At 44.2% G+C, this 14,875-nt stretch overlaps 1 protein-coding gene across 2 annotated transcripts in view; it reads left to right on the forward strand.

Annotated features, from left to right (window-relative positions):
• Positions 1-14,875, forward strand: part of CNTN2 (contactin 2) — a 393,010-nt gene that overhangs the window by 68,839 nt on the left and 309,296 nt on the right. Inside the window, exon 2 of one of the 2 annotated variants that reach the window (XM_077481283.1) lies at positions 13,524-13,582. The exons of the other annotated variant lie outside the window; for it this stretch is intronic. Within the exon in view, the coding sequence (XP_077337409.1) occupies positions 13,531-13,582 (52 nt within the window). The 5' untranslated portion in view covers positions 13,524-13,530. The remainder of the gene's footprint in view (positions 1-13,523; positions 13,583-14,875) is intronic. 2 annotated transcript variants of the gene reach the window in all.

The following is a 14,875-nucleotide window of genomic DNA, read 5'->3' on the forward strand; positions in this document are numbered from 1 at the left end:
CCTGATGTTCTGGGATACCTTTAAAAGCCTACTTGAGAGGAGTCCTAAAGTTCATTAAATTAAAAGATCTTGAGGAGCTAGCATGAACTTATCAGGTATCTGAAGCAACTTACTTAGCCTCCCCTACCAATACCAATCGAATACATTGGGAGCAAGTGTCCCATATATACTCGGCCCTAATATCAGCTAATGCAAAATGTAAGGCATTGTATGCGCACAAAAATATTTTGAATCTGGTAACCAGTCTAGTCAGTTGCTAGCATATATGACCAGACAGCAGATATCCAGTACCGTATTGACTAAAATGGTGTGCGCAGATGGAACTGAGGCTTGTTCAGCTGGGAATTGACTACATTTTTTAAGATTAGATTAGATTTAAGATTTCCTACATTGACACAAGAACAAGTATCGTTATTAGATGCAGATATTGTGGTGGAGATTTTGAGCATGGAGCTTAAAGGAAACCATTCTGAATGTCTGACTTGATATTTTCAGGTTTATGTGTGTATGTGGGCAGAGGTTTTTACTGGAAGATATTAGGACCGTTTAGAAATACAGAAATGTCTCCTATCTCATGGGAACCATTGAATGTCCCCAGGTGTTAAGTGAATACCAATCATCTTTGCAGACATTGAGGCTCCATCTCCCCAGGGGACATTTACATGCTAATGTCGGAACTGTTTGGGCTGAAGGATCAAAGGAGGTGGTTCATTAATTTCTAGACTGAGTGGCCCCAGAAGTTCAGACCTGAAACCTGGACATTTCCGGGAGCTCCAGAATTAGCCAATCAGAGTGTGAGCCATCTTGAACCAATCAGAGGTTGATGCAAACTCAGAGCAAATGGGTGCATTCCATCTTCTGATTGGCCGAGAATGCATATAAAATAGGGCGAGAGTTAGCTGATGGCCTGTTCAGTTCCAGACCATCGGGCGACAGGATGTCCATGTAACGTATACTTGTGTGTCTGTCTCTCTCTATCTTGTATTTTCCTTTATATCTCTTCATCCCGCTGTGCCCCCCCTTTGCAAAAAAAATGGTAACGTAGGGAAAAACTAAATACTGGGTCTGTATTATTATTATTATTATTATTATTATTATTATTATTATTATTATTATTATGTCTCTCTTCTGTAACCCTTTCTACCATAGGACTTTGCCTTAAAGCGGAGCTCCACCCTAAAGTGGCGCTTCCGTTTATTGGAACCCTCCCCCCCCTCCGGCGCCACAATTGGCACCTTTCAGGGGGGAAGGGGCTGCAGATACCTGTACAGTACAAGTATTTGCACCCACTTCCGGCATAGATATCCGCAGAATCTGCGGATATTTACGCCACTTCCTGCGGGTCCCCCGCTGTCCACTGGAAAACACACGGATCCCAGAGACAGCGGGGGCCATCCTTATTATGCAGCGCGACTCGCGCATGCGCAGTAGGGAACCGGGAAGTGAACCCGCAAGGCTCCACTTCCTGATTCCCATACTCAAGATGGTGGCGGCAGCACCCAAGAGACGATCGAGAGATCGGCTTCGGGTGCCGACATCACGGGCGCGCTGGGCGGGTAAGTGTCCTTATTTTAAAAGTCAGCAGCTGCAGTATTTGTAGCCGCTGACTTTGAAAAAAAAAAAAAAAACGCGGAACTCCCGCTTTAATATAATATTAATATCTCGAAAGGATGTGTATGACCGTTATAGCAATATTTGGTAACATCGTTGTGTTTAAGGTTATATCCTCCACACTGTTTAAATAAATTAGATTGTTATCCTTTTTGCACATGTATCATTCGTTCTTTAATTTCATATTAAAGCGGGGTTCCACCCTAAAGTGGAACCTCCGCTGATCGGAACCCTCCCCCCCTCTGGTGTCACAATTGGCACTTTTCAGGCGGGAGGGGGGTGGAGATACCTGTCAAAGACAGGTATTTACACCCACTTCCGGGCATAGACTCCCGTGGGAGTCTACGCCATTTCCTGTCTTGCCGTGCTGTCTGCTGGGACACACACGGGTCTCAGACAGCGTGGACAATTCTTATTGCGCTGCGCGACTCACGTATGCGCAGTAGGGAACCGAAGACGATTCGCTTCACTTCCTGATTCCCTCACCTAGAATGGTGGCGGCAGCAGCCGAGCGATCGATCGGCCTCGGCTGCCGGCATCGCTGGAACCCGGAACAGGTAAGTGTCCATTTATTAAAACAGCTGTAGTATTTATAGCTTCTGGCTTTTAATATTTTTTTTTTTTTGTAAGTGGAATCCCTCTTTAATATTATAAGTATATAAGTGAGCTAGGCAAACTAGCCTTAACAATATCACAAAAGATGACATTAGAGAAGCAATGGCCCCCTTAGCAGCTGGAAAGGCATCAGCACTGGATGGCATTCCCCTGGAGGTCTACTGCAGATACTTGGATATCCTAGCACGCGTCCTTACGCAAATCTATTCCAAGGCATTTCAGGAGTGTAGACTGTTGCAATTTATGTATTCAGCCTTGGTAGTACTTATACCAAGACCTTACTGATTGTGCTTCTTACCATCTAATTACCGTATTTATCGGTGTATAACGCGCACCCTAAGTTTAGGAGGGAATTTTAAGGAAAAAAACTTTTAGGAGGGAAGTTTAAGGGGAAAAAAAAGCCTTATGCAGCCTTGTCCACCATTGCAGCCTTGTCCACCATTGCAGCCTTATGCAGCCTTGTCCACCATTGCAGCCTTATGCAGCCTTGTCCACCATTGCAGCCTTATGCAGCCTTGTCCACCATTGCAGCCTTATGCAGCCTTGTCCACCATTGCAGCCTTATGCAGCCTTGTCCACCATTGCAGCCTTATGCAGCCTTGTCCACCATTGCAGCGTTATGCAGCTTTGTCCACCAGTGCAGTCTTGCCCCCCATTGCAGCCTTATGCAGTCTTGTCCCCCCATTGCAGTCTTGTCCCCCATTGCAGCCATGTCTATTTTATTTTTTAAAAATGCCGCCGCCGAGATACAGAGCCGGATGTGTATCTCGGCGGCGTGCGGTAGTTCTCTGCGGGCCTCCGGCCGCCTTCGGCTCTTCTCGGGAAGCTTTCGGCCGCCTTCGGGTGTTCTCGGAAGCTTTCGGCCGCCGAGAAGAGCCAAAGGCAGGCGAAGGCGGCCGAGAACGTCTGAAGGCGGCCGAAAGCTTCCGAGAATGTCCAAAGGCTTCAGAGAACGGCTGAAGGCGGCCGAAAGTCGCCTTGAAGAGCCGAAGGCGGCTGAAAGCCGCCCAGAGGCTCAGAATTTCGGGGGATCGGCGTATAACACGCACCCACGATTTTCCCCTGCTGGGGAAAAAGTGCGTGTTATACGCCGATAAATACGGTACTTTACTGAATATAGACAATAAGATTCTTGCAAAAATTTTGGCCAAACTCCTTATTTCTGCAATCCTTCGTATTATCCACCCGGACCAAACTGGCTTTATGCCCGCAAAGTCCATGTCTATTAATATTCAAAGGACGCAGCTAATTGTGCAATTAGAAAATGCCTATCCAAGTCTAGTGTGTTGGCATTGTTGGACATGGCCAAAGCCTTTGACTCAATAGAATGGTCATTCCTGCAGGCTGCACTACGTTCCTTTGGATTTGGAGAGAAGTTTCAAAAGTGAGCCACTATTCTTTATGCAAATCCCATGTCCCAACTATTGGTAATTATTTATTGTCAGCACCTATACCATTGTACAGAGGCACCTGACAAGTGTCCTTTGTCCTCATTATTTGCAGTGGATATTGAGACGCTGATGCTATGATGCCAACAGTCTACTCACATTACAGGTATTACATTGGCACATATGGTGTGGAGGGAGGCTAAACAACTGGATGAGTTTGATGAACTCAATTTAGATTTACCCTTGTGGCATAACCCCATGTTTCCTCATATCCTAAAATTTACAGATCATTCCTTCTGGGAAAACAGGGGTCTTGGTACACTACATGACATTAATACAGGAAATGTTATGGCCTCCTTCACTAATTTACATAGAAAATATGCACTCCCCTGTACAGCTTTTTTATAGATATCTGCAGCTGCATCATGTCTTACAAACTCAATTTGGTGTTGCTAGCACTAAGTTTGCTGATTATCCATTGATCAGCGTGCTACAGTCACAGGGTTCTAAGGGCTTAATATCTACTGTCTACTCCCATTTATCAGCTAACTCAATTAACAGAAATTCCTTGGAAGTTCGTACTAAATGGCAACTACTTATACCCGATCTATCGGATGAGGATTGTGAGCATGTACCTCCCATCCAACCGTTTCACCAGCTATTAACTCCTTTAATTATACATGGTACATCGGTCATAGCTAACCCCGGTAAGGCTAAACGCGATGCATCATATCCCAACATTAGCATGTACAAGGTGCTCCTGCCTGCATGCAGACTTTATTCATGTAATGTAGCCACATTACATGAATAAAGTCTGCACGCAGGCAGGTGCACCTAGTACATGCTGATGTTGGGATATGATGCATCGCGTTTAGCCTTACCCTGGTTAGCTATGACTGATGTACCATGTACAATTGAATGTCCTTTTATAGATAACTACTGGAAACGGGTGCTAGATGTATTGTCTAAAATAGTTTCTGTTCCTGTGCAATGTGATCCGCACATTTGTCTGTTGGGTATATTAGATGAGGAACAATGGCCAAAATATACTAGAATATTGCTGAGAGTAACGCGATTTCTAGATCGAGAGGCTAGCACACTTAAGTGGCTTCAATCTGCGTGCCAATGGATTCAGATGCTGAATCAGATACTGCCTTATGAAAAAATCATTTTTGAGCATAGGGGTTATCCCTACAAGTATGACAAGGTATGGAACATCTGGTGCTCCTCCACCCTCACTACTACTAATTTGTGAGAGGTCTGTTGCCTGTACTTAAAATATGTGAGAATCAGGGATTATTGCTATGTACTGGGAACAATGTTATTATATATCCAGGTTATTTTTATTAAATCAGAGGGTGATTTGTTATGGTTCTTTATTGGGCTCTATACAAGTGCAATTCTGGATGTCTTATGTATTCGTGTACCAAACTTTATACTTCTTTATGCTCATGTTGAGCACGTTGGTTGTCGTACCTATATGATTTTTGTATATCTGTCAATAAAGAGTTAAACAGTGTCATCATCAATATTAATAAGTGTGGTGAATTTCATCCATATAAGTAAAATAATAAAAAAATATAAATAATTTATATGGATGAAATTCACAGCACTTGTTAACCACTTCCAGCCTGCCATGATGTAACAGAATGACGTGCACAATGTAGTTAAGTTATCCTGACTGGACGTCAATTGATGTCCAATCACAGCGCAAACAGGTAGAGCCATGTGTCAGCTTTTATGCAGCGTACACACGATCTGACTTTCCACCAACAAATATTTAGGCTAGCAGGTACTAACAAATCTTTGTTGTTGGACTTTCCGATCGTGTGTACACAAGTCCGAGCATGCTCAGAATCGAGTACGAGCCAGAAGTGCTCAGTCTTGTAAAACTAGCATTCGTAATGGAGATATCACGCATGTCTTGTACATCACTATGTTCGTAATTGTTGGCCAATGTTTGTGTGACCATGTGTATGCAAGACAATTTGGAGCCAACATCCTTCGAACAAAAATCCACGGTGTTGTTGTCGGAAAGTCTGATCATGTGTACAGGGCATTACTCCACTCACGCTGACAGACTTGAGTAGAGGAGAGCTGATTGTCTGTCTGCCCTCCTGACAGAGGGAACTGCACTGATTATCAGCGCAGCCCCCCCCCCCCACTGCCCATTAGAGGTGCCAACCAGTGCCCATCAGTAATTGCCAGTGCCTCCTCATCAGTGCTGCCTATAAGTGTCGTCATCATCAGTGCCAACTTATCAGTGCATCCTCATCAGTGAAGGAGAAACTTTCTTATTTACAACATTTTTTAACAGAAACAAAGAAAAGTTGTTGTTTTTTTCTTCAAAATTATCGGTCTTTATTTGTTTAGCACAAAAAAAAAAACCCAGTGGTGATCAAATACCACCAAAAGAGAGCTCTATTTGTGGGAACAAAATTAAATAAATTTTGTTTGGGTACAACATTGCGTGACCGTGCAATTGTAATTTAACCACTTCAGCCCTGGAAGGTTTACCCCCTTCCTGATCAGAGCACTTTTTACAGTTTGGCACTGCGTCACTTTAACTGGTAATTGCCCAGTCATGCAATTCTGTACCCAAACAAAATTTGCGGCCTTTTTTACCCACAAATAGAGCTTTCTTTTGGTGCTATTTGATCACCTCTGTTATTTTTGTGCTATTAAAAAAAAAAAAACATTTTTTTTGCTATAATAAATATCCCCAAAAATGTTTTTACAAAACAAATTTCTTCATCAGTTTAGGCTAATATGTATTCTTCTACATATTTTTGTTTAAAAAAAAAAAATCGAAATAAGCATATATTGATTGGTTTGCGTGAAAGTTTACATACACAAATTCCCATGCTGGCGCTCGTGCACGTGATTTCTGCCAGCCACGCACATCGGGTCCCCCGTCATGCAGCAGGTGCGCACACGCCCACTAGCGACTTTTAAAGCAAACTCCTTATGGGGTTTTGTGCAGGGGTGCCATTCTGTAAATAGACGTCGGGAATAGCTGCTCGGGAACCGGTTTAAATGCAACAGTGCTGAAAGCTGAAAATTGGCCTGGTCAGGAAGGGGGGGGAGAGAAAGTGTCCTGTATTGCTGTGGTTAATATTGTGTTAGATTTGGTTCACTTTCCAGTAGGACATCTGGACATTTTATATTACTTTTACTTGCTTTAACACTTATTAACCACTTGCCGACCGCCTCACGCCGATGTACGTCGGCAGAATGGCACGGGCAGGCATAAGCACGTACATGTACGTGATTTGCCTCCCGCGGGTCGGGGGCCCGATCGGGCCCCCGCCCGGTGCCTGCGGCGGTCGGTTTTCGTTCGGGAGCGATCCCGGACGAGGGGACGGCCATTCATTCATGGCCACCCCCTCGCGATCGCTCCCGACGAATGGAAATCCTCGGTGACATCACTTCCTCTCCTGTAATGTAAACACAGGAGAGGAAGTGATGTATTCTCTCCTCCGTGTCGGTATTTTTCGTTCCGACACGGAGGAGAGCGGATCAGTGAGTTGCACCAACACATCCCACACACAGTAGAACATGCCAGGCACACTCACACCCCCCCTTTACCCCCCGATCACCCCCCCAATTACCCCTGCCCCCCCAGTCACAGTGACACCAATGTCATTTTTTTTTTTTTATTTTTTTTTTTTTGCATTGGTGTCATTTGTGACTGTAATAACTGTTAGGGCAGTTAGGGTTAGCCCCCTTTAGTTCTAATGTACCCCCCTAACCCCCCCAATAAAGGTTTAACCCCGTGATCACCCCCCGTCGCCAGTGTCACTAAGGCTGGGTTCACATTGCAGCGGTTTATGAGAACGAATGTGATTCGCACCGCACTGCAGTGCAAATCACATCCGATCTCTGTGCGATTCGAGTTCAGCCATTCGCCGCACCCGCCGCACCCGCCACACCCGCCGCACCCGCCGCAAATTCGCACGGGACCCTTTTTTTGGCCCGCAGCAGAATCGGATCGCATGGGTGTTCACACCATGCGATCCGAGTTTGCAGATCGCACTGCGATATGCGAACTGATCTGGGGGTGTCAGTAACATTTCACTGACACTCCCAGCAGTTCGCATAGGGCAGTGTGAACTGCCGCCTGGAGGCATGCGATGCGGGAACCCGCCGCGGATTCGCGGCGTTCCCGCATCGCTCCAGTGTGAACCCAGCCTAATAAGCGATCATTTTTCTGATCGCCGTATTAGTGTCACAGGTGACGCTAGTTAGGCAGGTAGGTATTTAGGTTCGCCGCAGCTTTTTATAGCGCTAGGGACCCCCATATACTACCGCATAAAGCCCCCTGATTGCCCCCTAGTTAACCCTTTCACCAGTGATCACCATATAACTGTTACAGGTGACGCTGGTTGGTTAGTTATTTTTTTATAGTTTCAGGGCACCCGCCATTTATTACCTAATAAAGGTTTAACCCCCTGATCACCCGGCAGGTGTCATTTGTGACTAATAACTGTTAGGGCAGTTAGGGTTAGCCCCCTTTAGTTCTAAGGTACCCCCCTAACCCCCCCAATAAAGGTTTAACCCCGTGATCACCCCCCGTCGCCAGTGTCACTAAGGCTGGGTTCACATTGCAGCGGTTTATGAGAACGGATGTGATTCGCACCGCACTGCAGTGCAAATCACATCCGATCTCTGTGCGATTCGAGTTCAGCTATACAGATAGTATGGCTGAATTCGTGTCGCACCCGCCGCACCCGCCGCAAACTCGCACGGGACCCTTTTTTTGGTCCGCAGCAGAATCGGATCGCATGGGTGTTCACACCATGCGATCCAAGTTTGCAGATCGCACTGCGATATGCGAACTGATCTGGGGGTGTCATTAACATTTCACTGACACTCCCAGCAGTTCGCATAGGGCAGTGTGAACTGCCGCCGGGAGGCATGCGATGCGGGAACCCGCCGCGCATTCGTGGCGTTCCCGCATCGCTCCAGTGTGAACCCAGCCTAATAAGCGATCGTTTTTCTGATCGCTGTATTAGTGTCACAGGTGACGCTAGTTAGGCAGGTAGGTATTTAGGTTCGCCGCAGCTTTTTATAGCGCCAGGGACCCCCATATACTACCGCATAAAGCCCCCTGATTGCCCCCTAGTTAACCCTTTCACCAGTGATCACCATATAACTGTTACAGGTGACGCTGGTTGGTTAGTTATTTTTTTATAGTTTCAGGGCACCCGCCATTTATTACCTAGTCTCACTAGTGTACCCCTAAATTTAGGGGTGTCTACTTTCTAAAATGGGGTCATTTGGGGGGGGGGGTTTGTGCCATCTTGGCATTTTATGGCCTTCAAAACTGTAACGCCCTTAGAAAGCCTGAAGGCGGTGCTTGGTTTTTGGGGCCCCGTACGCGGCTAGGCTCCCAAAAAGTCCCACATATGTGGTATCCCCGTACTCAGGAGAAGCAGCAGAATTTATTTTGGGGTGTCATTTCACATATGCCCATGGCATGCATGAGCAATATATCATTTAGTGACAACTTTGTGAAAAAAAAAAAAAAAAAAAAAAAGTTTGTAATTTTCCCGCAACTTGTGGCAAAATATAAAATATTCCATGGACTCAACATGCCTCTCAGCAAATAGCTTGGGGTGTCTACTTTCTAAAATGGGGTCATTTGTGGGGGTTTTGTGCCATCTTGGCATTTTATGGCCTTCAAAACTGTAATAGGTAGTGAGGCGTGAAATCAAAAATTTACGCCCTTAGAAAGCCTGAAGGCGGTGCTTGGTTTTCGGGGCCCTGTACGCGGCTAGGCTCCCAAAAAGTCCCACATATGTGGTATCCCCGTACTCAGGAGAAGCAGCAGAATTTATTTTGGGGTGTCATTTCACATACGCCCATAGCATGTGTGAGCAATATATCATTTAGTGACAACTTTGTGTAAAAAAAAAAAAAAAATTTTTTTTTTGTCATTATTCAATCGCTTGAGGCAAAAAAATAAAATATTCAATGGGCTCAACATGCCTCTTATCAATTTCCTTAGGGGGTCTACTTTCCAAAATGGGGTCATTTGGGGGGGTTTTGTACTGCCCTGTCATTTTAGCACCTCAAGAAATGAGATAGGCAGTCGTAAACTAAAAGCTGCGTAAATTCCAGAAAACGTACCTTAGTTTGTAGATGTGACAACTTTTGCGCAAACCAATAAATATACAATTATTGACTTTTTTTTTACCAAAGACATGTGGCTGAATACATTTTGGCCTAAATGTATGACTAAAATTGAGTTTATTGGATTTTTCTAATAACAAAAAGTAGAAAATATCATTTTTTTTCAAAATTTGCGGTCTTTTTACGTTTATATCGCAAAAAATAAAAATCGCAGAGGCAATCAAATACCATCAAAAGAAAGCTCTATTTGTGGGAAGAAAAGGACGCAAATTTTGTTTGGGTACAACATTGCATGACCGCGCAATTACCAGTTAAAGCAGCGCAGTGCCAAAGTGTAAAAAGACCTCTGGTCATTTACCAGCAAAATGGTCCGGTCTGAAAGTGGTTAAGAATATTGTTCATGCTATATGAGCGCATTTGATGACACTTTAATTTTTAATCCTGATTATTTAGATGTATTGTACATTTGATTTGGTATTGTACATTTGATTGCATTCTTGACACTTTATTATTATTAATAAGAAATGTAATGCAACACTTCTTTATATATTCTCTAATAGCATGCAATGCTAAGTTTCTAAAGCTAGCAAAATCATTTCTTGTATTAAAAGTATAGACTCCAGAGACATAATTTTGCCCCTGTAAAAATCATTAGTAAGATCTCATCTGGAATATGCAGTTCAGTTTTGGGCATCAATTCACAAAAAGGATATAGTGAAAACTGGAGACAAGGGGGACCCCAGATCCCAGCTCCCCCCTGTGTGAATTGGTAATGGGGTATAAATGTACCCCTACCATTTCACAAAAAGTGACAAAAAAGTTAATAAATACAAGAGACAGTTTTTGACAAGTCCTTTTATTAAATTCTTTGCGCTTCTTCTTTCATCTCCTTTCTTCTGGTCTTCCTTCCGTGTTCTTCTTTTTCTCCATCTTATGTAAACAGTGATCCCGCCCCCTCTGACATAATTGAAAAAGCCATAGGGAAGTCCCAGTGCATCAGAAGAGGGTGGCCCCGCCCTCCGTTATTTAGGAAGTGTCAGAAGAAGCAACGCCTCACACTGCTGAAGACTCCCACAGAGGCGGATCGTGCGGATGGCGTGAAGAAGAAGCAGGACGAGAAGAGCGGAGGAAGAAGATGAAGGGTTGTGGGGATGAGGCCCTTCTCCCCATCAACATGGGAACAAGGTGCTATGAGGGGCTACCTCAAAGCACCCTCCCAATGTTGAGGGCATGTGGCCTGGTACAGTTCATGAGGGGGGTGGGGGCGCTCTCTCGTCCCCCCTCTTTTCCTGCAGCCTGCCAGGTTGCGTGCTCAGATAAGAGTCTGGTATGGCTTTTTGGGGGTGCGTGTTTTTTTTTTTTTGTGCGGGGTTCCCCTTTAAAATCCATACCAGACCTGAAGGGTCTGGTATGGATTTTGAAGGGGGGGGCCCCACACACCTCCCTTTTTTTTTTTTTTGGTGCGGGGTTCCCCTTAATATCCATACCAGACCTGAAGGGCCTCGTATGGAATTTAGGGGGACGCCCACGTTCTCCCCCCTTCTTTTTTTTTTTTCTTTCCTACATTTTGGTTCGGAGTTCTCCTGTGGAGAAATCCCCAGGGCTGTCTTTAAGGCAGGGCAAAAGGGGCAGCTGCCCTGGGCCCTGCATTGTTGGGGGGGGGGGGGGGGCGCCAAAGCAGCTGCCTCATACTTGCCAACTGTCCCAGTTTAAATTCCCTTGTGCCTTGAAGTTTTAGTGCTGTGCTGTGTTCTGATATCTCAGTGCAAAGTGCTGCTACTAATGCTGCTCAGCTCTGCCCTATTGTTGTGTATGGATGACTCACCTGCAGACTCTGTGTTTACATGTAAATAATCAGCATTTTATATGTAAATAGAAGCATCCTGCAGCATTGATATGTAAATAAAGGTGGCATTCTTATGCATATCATGCTCCCCTGAGGTCATATCCACTATCACCTATACTGAATGCTGCCCACTGGGGAGGGGCAGGCTTGAAAGTCCTGCCTACAACTGTAGTCATTAAGCCTACCATCAGCCTGTTCTGCAAAGGTAAGCAAATTGGTGGTGGGGTGGGGACAGGGTAGTGTGGGGTGTGCAGAGGTAGGCAGAGAAGGAATTACAGCTTTGGGTGCACAGGTGAGCAAGGAGGGGATTTATGGAGGTAAGGAAGGTGGGTGCAAAGATGAGCAGAGGAGACAGGTAGAGTTAAAGGGGGGAGGGTTGGAGTGGAGAGGATGGGGGAGGTTTGGGGGTGCAGAGGCACTGCTATGTGTCAGGAAAGCGATTATGCATGTGTTCCCAACACACACATGTGCACGCAGGCTAAATCTTCCCATTACATTGAGGCTTGGTGTAGAATCCTTTCATTCACACTCGTGGTCAGTGTAAATCCCTCCTTACATTGGTGGTTACTAAGGTTTTATCCCTTTTAAGGTTTTTTTTTCACTAACTGATCAAGTTTTTCTTGCATGCATTTTAAAATATGCATTTCTAGCCTATAGATTACTTGTATCCCCAAAACATTTATGTTTTTTTTTTTAATTAGAGACACTGTAGAATAAGTGAATGTAATTTTACGTGGCACATTTTTTTTTTTTTTTTTTTTTTTTCAAAACTGTTTATCAAACCTATTTTCTCAGTACAAAATACATTAAATTAATTTTAAGGGCTCTTTCACACGGACTTGTCCGTGTACGGAGCCTGCTCTGCTCAGTGGGGGATCGCTGCGTCAATCCCCGCTGAGCAGGAAGATGGCAGGTCTGTCTCTACACACTGTGCAGGGACAGACCTGTCAGTGTCGCTCTCCCCTATAGGGGATCGGATGACGACAGACCGCAGAGTCCGTCGTCACCCGATCCGCAGACAGATGGGGAAAAATAGTTTTTTCCTCCGTCACACTTTTGGATCAGAGCGGGTCAGATGTCCCTCCGTAGACCTCTATTGAGTGTCCATTCAGGTCCACCTAAAACAACTGACAGGCGGACCTGAACGGATCGTCCATGTGAAAGGGGCCTAATGCGAGAATATAATCTGAAAGATGAGACTTGGCTGAGTAAATAGATACCAAATATGTTAGGCCTTAAAAATTGTGTGTGCCCAAAAATGGCAACAGACTATACTTGATATACTAGTTACCATAGCCCAACAGCTGTGAACACACAAGTGCTCAGAGCACAGCGTTTCCAGGTTTACACTATGGAGGAGAGATGGGTTGTCAGATCTCTTCAAGTGGTACTCCTTACTATCCTGAGATTTTCTTTTTGGGGTCATGAACAACCTAGAAGAGTGGGAGGACCCAAGAACAACTTCAGGGTATGGGAAAGGTGGAGCGTGGGAGGGTACTCGCATTTATGTCATCTGTAGAAGTGTTTAGGCAGTTTTACAGCCGCCGTGATCACTTCTACATTGTAGGCTAGAAGCTGCTGATTAGATTTAAAACAGGTTCATGACTGTTGTTGCTGCCTAAAGCTGGTTTTAACCCTTTCAATGTCATATGTGAAACACATGTTAATATAAACATAATTTCAGGTAATTATACTACCCAGTACGCAGATCAGTCAAGTATTTAGTATTTTTATTTTTTTAAAGGGCCACTGTAAAGGGTTTGTTTAACAATATGTCAATTTAACATGTAATCTATATACTGTAGATTGTTGTACTGCCAAACATTTTAATAAATCTGTTTCTGATGTGTTTTTTCTTCTTTATATATTGCCCTTTCTTTCTTTCTTTCTCCTATGAACTGACCACTCTTCATTCTTTTCTTGTGCAGAATTACGATGCTGCATTTTTCTGCTTACTTCCTGTGTTTCCAACTTTTTCCCTATGCTGGTAAGTAGCATCTGCCTTCTATTCTTATAGTGCATATCCTTTTTTTCTTGTTACATTGAATTTCATATTTTACTCCATGAATTTTCCAACACTTAAAAAAAAAAACAACCACTTAATTCTTAAATGTTTTTGCATAGCTTGATTATAATTATTTTGCCATTTGTCTCCTTTAGAATTAAACGATATAAAGCTCTGCTAGCTTAGAGAGTAATTCCACTTTTGTTGAGAAACAAACATTCCCTCTGGATGATCTATGTACATTGCAAGGATTTTAACAAACTTTATTGCAGAGTCCTAATTTTTGTTCTGAAGATATGGCTTTGGTTTACATGTGGAAAGTGACTTTGTATGGGAGTGATTTTGTAATTATCAATCACCTGCAGGGCTCTAAGGAGGAAAGTTGCAGGGTCTGCATCCCTTTGATGTGATTTCTCTTTAGGAGTATCTCACCAAAAATTACATTTTTGTTGGATGAGATGCTTGAAATTGAAATAGTATCTCAGGGTAGACTTCTGGGAAAATCAGTGAGCCAATCGCGTAAGCAGAAAATTACAAATTGAAAGCAAAGGTAATTTTTAATAACCTTCAATTACAATAGGAATCAAAACCTCTTTTCAGCAAGAATTGAAGCCTGAAACACAAAGGTAAATCCACAGACATGGGTCAATTGGCTTCTTATCCACAATTATCTTTCAAAGGGGTAACAAAAATTCTTCCCTCAGGGGTACAGCAAACACAATAAATATGCAATAAATATTTTTGGAAAATAACCTAAACATTTTGAAAGTGCATGTGCATCTTTGTATCTGGTTGCATTGCTTCATCCTACTAAATCCATCTTCTCCTGGAAAAAAAAATCTTTTACCATCCTCAAATTATCTATACAGTGCTCAGTTTGTCTTGTGCCCCTGTTTTCCCTGGGCATTTTGGGTGACCATATGGATGCCCAGGGCGTCTGTGTCAATCCTTGGCCAGACGCCCGATCGACAGTGCCGTGTGTGTGTGTGTGTGTGTGTGTGTGTGTGTGTGTGTGTGTGTGTGTGTGTGTGTGTGTGTGTGTTCCCCATCTCCTCTTTCCCTCTATGGATCTCCTCGTATCCCTTGGCTGACTTCGGGATGTGGGGAGATCTCCCCTCCGACCACCAGAGGGAGTGATGTTCTTCACCTCCCGAGGTTGAGTTTTGAGACCCAGCGGTGACGAACGGAGGGGTGGATATGATGCGGTTCGCACATGCGTGGCACGGTCTCTGCATCTGGTCTAGGCTGGATGGGGGATATTTAAGGCCGCTGGCT

Source organism: Lithobates pipiens, unplaced genomic scaffold (assembly GCF_037356315.1).
Source record: "Lithobates pipiens isolate NorthernLeopardFrog02 unplaced genomic scaffold, aLitPip1_a1.2 Scaffold_16, whole genome shotgun sequence".
Lineage (NCBI taxonomy): Eukaryota > Metazoa > Chordata > Amphibia > Anura > Ranidae > Lithobates > Lithobates pipiens.